The following is a 4580-nucleotide window of genomic DNA, read 5'->3' on the forward strand; positions in this document are numbered from 1 at the left end:
TTATAACATATAATAAGTGATAAAATAAAAATGAAAATGATATGAATATATGATATAGAATATAAAACAAAAGAATAATAAGAATAAATGATAAATAAAACGAGAAATGATAATCAATGATATAATAATAAAATCAAAGTATAAAAGATAAAGTCAATATAAATCAAAACAAAAGAGAATAAATATAAAATGAAAATAGATATAAATGATAATAATATAAAAGATGAATAAGATGAATAAACAAATAAACAAATACATCTAAATAGAAAAGAATATAAATAAGAAAATCTAAAGAATATAAACATAAAAATAATAAAATAAGAAGAATATAATAATAAATAGATAATAAGAAGATGATAAACATAATATAAAAAGAAATAAATAACATAATAATAAAAGAATATAAATAATTAAATATGATTAATCAAATAATCTATTTCATTAATATTTCATATAAAACTACAGGTGATTATAAAATATAAACATAAATATTTACAAATCCTGTATTTATCATATTTTTTATTTTTTTTATTTTTTTTTAAGGAGCAAAATATAATAAAATGAAATATTCTATTGATGGAAATTATTTTGCATCTTTTTTCATTTTTGTAAATTATTTAGATGCATTTTTTCTTTGCTAATTTTCGTACCCGAAAGAGAGGTATAGAAAGAATATTACAATCAAAAATATGTAGATTAAGAGATTTACTTAATAATAAACAATATATGAAATTAAAAAGAATAATACATATTAAGAAATATGATATATACCATATTAAAATAAAAACAAATAAACAAATAAACTATTATAAATACATCAGAAAGATGAAAAGAATAGAAATAGAAGCAAGAAAGAATAATTGGAAAAGAATAAGATGGAATTATAAAATGATGAAATATGGAAAATTGCAACATCTAAATAAATCTAAAGAAGATGAATATCCAGATAATATCTCCACTATTAATTTCTGGAAATGAATCTATGAAACTAATACTAATATAGATTTCCTGAATATTAATTTATATGAAATATTAATAGAAAACAGAATTAATGATAGAATGTCAATAATCACTCCAAATTAACTAGTTTGGGCTCTTAAATTCATTGCTAACTGGAAGGCACCGGGAGTTGACAAAATACAAGGATTTTGAATTAAATATTTAGAACAACCAAAGAAATATTTATTAAAATTATCTAATGAACGGCTAAATAATCATAATGAAATACATATTCATTTTATTCAAGGAAGAACAATATTAATATATAAAAAATGAGATAAATTAGACCCACAGAATTACAGACAAATAACTTGCTTAAATTGTCTGTTAAAAGTATATACATCAATATTAATGATGAAAATAGAAAGCCAGTTGATGTTAAATCAAATTGAAAAACAACTTTCATTAAATCAAATTGGATGTAAGAAATACACATACGCATCAAAAGAAGGATTATTATACAACACTATAATCCAACAATTATTATTAAAGGGTAAATTGAAGTTGGTAGAAACATATTATGACGTCTCCAAAGCATATGATAGTATTAACCACCAATGGATTAAACAATGCTTAATATATTTTAATATCCCACTTGTAGTAATTAATAATATATTATATATATTAAATAATACACAACTTAATTTGTATTACAATCAAGAAAGTGTAGGTATGATTAATGTAGAAAGAGGAATAATACAAATGATAGTTTATCTCTACTTTTATTTGTATTATCTATTGATATATTATCTAAACAACTAGATAAACAAATTAACAAACTAAATATTAAAATGAATGGAGAAGAAAAACAAGTCCAGTTAAATCATATATTATATATGGATGATTTAAAGATAATGACTAATAGCCTCGATGAAATGGAAAAAGCACACAAATTAACTAAAGAAATATTTAATGCAATAGGATTAAAAATTAATGTAGAAAAGAGTGGGATAATGACTAATATTAATAGTCAAATAAATGGTGAATTAGCTGAACTACCAAGAGTAACTAATGATAATCCTTATAAATATCTTGGTATTGAAATATGAGATAAAGTAAACATCAACAAATACTGTACAAGAATATTAAATGATGTATCTTCTATTTTATCATCATTAAATACTATGAAATATAGCATTCTCAATACAATAAGAAAGATTAATAATGATATAATCTCTAAATTAAGATATGGATTTAGTATTGTCCCATGGAAACTAGGAGAGTTGGAGAAGATAGATAAACAGATAAGAAAATCATTGATACAACTCCAATTATATAGTAGAAATATCCCAAAAAGTAGATTATATGTTAAAATAAATGAATTGGGATTAGGATTAATGTCAGCAAGAGATGAATGTGGTAAAGAATTATTAAGAATATATTTAAAATATAAGTGGAGATCAAATACAGGAATTTGAGAAATGATAGAAATAATAAAAGAAAGTCGAAATGGAATAATTAAAAGAATGAAGAAAGCATTTAGTAAGAAGATTAATTTTAATGAATTAATGAATATAATAGAAATAAATGAAAGAAAATATGATGTAAAGGAAGTATTTGAATGGGTAAATAATGAATTAAATGAAAGATATTTAAAAGAATGGAAAGAAAAGAAATGTGGTGAATATATAAGATGTGCAAATGGCACTTTTAATAATAAGAAATTAACAATAACCACATGGAGGTCATTAAATATAAAAAGAAATGCATTCCTCAAAGTAGTAAAAATGCAAGAAGGAGTAAGTATGACAGGAAGTATTAAATCAAAAATACTCAAAAATGATGCTTTAAAATATTGTAAACATTGTCATAACACAATAGCATCTATTAGTCATATATTGTTAGGATGTAATGAAAAAGAATCAAATATCAAAACATGATTATGTATGTAAACAAATATATAAACAGATATTAATTACACATTTTAATGAATTTGATGCTATTGATTTTAATAATCCTCCTAAATGTATTAATAATGATGAAATGGTTATAACTTACAATAAAGATTTATTGGTTAGTGACCATTCTTTCCATGCTAGAAGACCAGATATATATTATCAAAATATGAAAGAAAATGATATAATATAGATGTTGTTATATGTCAAGATAATAATTTAGAATTAAATTACATTCACAAAATAAATAAATACAAAGAATTACAAGAGAAATTAAGAAATAATAGAGAAATAATATATGTAGAAATAATCACTGTTATATTATCAATAAATTGATTAATACACAAAGAGTCTGTAAGAAGATTAAAAACATTGAAATTAAAATTAGACTTTGCCAAAATTCTACGAACAATCATTATAAAAATATGAAAGACTTAATGTTTTACACATTCAATTCTGGCAGCACATTAGAAGCAGAACAATCTAATGCGAGTATGTTAAAAATGAACTCTATTACACAAATATAGTATAATGAAGAAACTGAAATAATCACTTCTCAATGTGAAGAAAATCCAATTGTGGATATATCTAATAATTGACCTTTTTTACCTGTCATTCATTGTCTTTTCCTATAATATCTTATTTATTTGTATTGACTATTCTCATAGTATTATTGATTCAACATTCTATCTGCATTAAGGTATTTGTGGTTGTAACAATTACTTTTATTTTTATTCTAATTGTGTTTAAATAAGAGGTTTTATGTGGTTTATTATTATGGTACAATTGTAATAACATGACTTTGACTGTTATTTATTTGATAATGAATATAATGATTATATCCATGATAATGTCATCTAAATCAATTTGTTGGTATGAATTATTTCTATGTGATTTTCGTTGTAAGTTGTATTATAGAAATGGTGTAAAAGAGAAATAATAATAAAAGATTAAAATGAATATGAAAAGATAGAATCAAAAGAAATAAAACTAAATAAACAAAAGCACAATTGGTGCCAACTCAATTGTCAAAGAAAAAAGTTCTTTTTTTTGAAAAACATGAAAATAAAGTCGTGGCGATTCATACGTCAAGATGATAAAATTTAGAAGAGATGAATATAAAATATGGAAAAACACTAACAAACCCTTGCCATGTCATCAAATAGTATTTAAATAAAAAGAACTTTAACTTCAAAATATAACATCTAAGAAAATGGAAGGACTTAAACCAAATACAAAATTACAACCAAGACAAGGACCAGTTGTTGTTTGTATTCTTGATGGATTTGGAATTGATAAAGAAGGACCAGGAAATTGTGTTACATTAGCTAATCCACCATATTATAATAAACTCCTTGCAGAAGCTAAAGAACAACATCTTCATACAATAATTAAAGCTAATGGACCATATGTAGGACTTCCAACAGAAGCTGATATGGGAAATTCAGAAGTAGGACATAATGCACTTGGAGCAGGACAAATTTATTCACAAGGAACCAAATTAGTTGAAGAAAGTATTGAATCAGGAAAATTCTTTGAAACAGAGAATTGGAAAAATGTTGTTGGAGCAGCAGTTAAAGAAGGAAAAACTGTTCATTTTATTGGACTTTTAAGTGATGGAAATGTACATTCAAATACTACACAATTATTCCAAATGATGGATGGAGTAGTTAAATGTGGAGGAAA

At 23.1% G+C, this 4580-nt stretch overlaps 1 protein-coding gene across 1 annotated transcript in view, besides 1 other annotated feature; it reads left to right on the top strand.

The window, feature by feature from the left end:
- The first annotated feature begins 652 nt into the window (after nucleotides 1-652).
- Nucleotides 653-3501: a repeat region.
- A 606-nt stretch (nucleotides 3502-4107) lies between these two features.
- EHI_112990 (2,3-bisphosphoglycerate-independentphosphoglycerate mutase, putative) overlaps nucleotides 4108-4580 on the top strand; it is a gene marked incomplete at both ends in the record, with an annotated part of 633 nt that continues 160 nt past the window's right edge. Inside the window, one exon of the mRNA XM_001914304.1 lies at nucleotides 4108-4580. This exon is cut by the window's right edge and continues 160 nt beyond it. Within this exon, the coding sequence (XP_001914339.1) occupies nucleotides 4108-4580 (473 nt within the window).

Source organism: Entamoeba histolytica, genomic scaffold (assembly GCF_000208925.1).
Source record: "Entamoeba histolytica HM-1:IMSS scf_1104750517991 genomic scaffold, whole genome shotgun sequence".
Classification (NCBI taxonomy): Eukaryota; Evosea; order Mastigamoebida; family Endamoebidae; genus Entamoeba; species Entamoeba histolytica.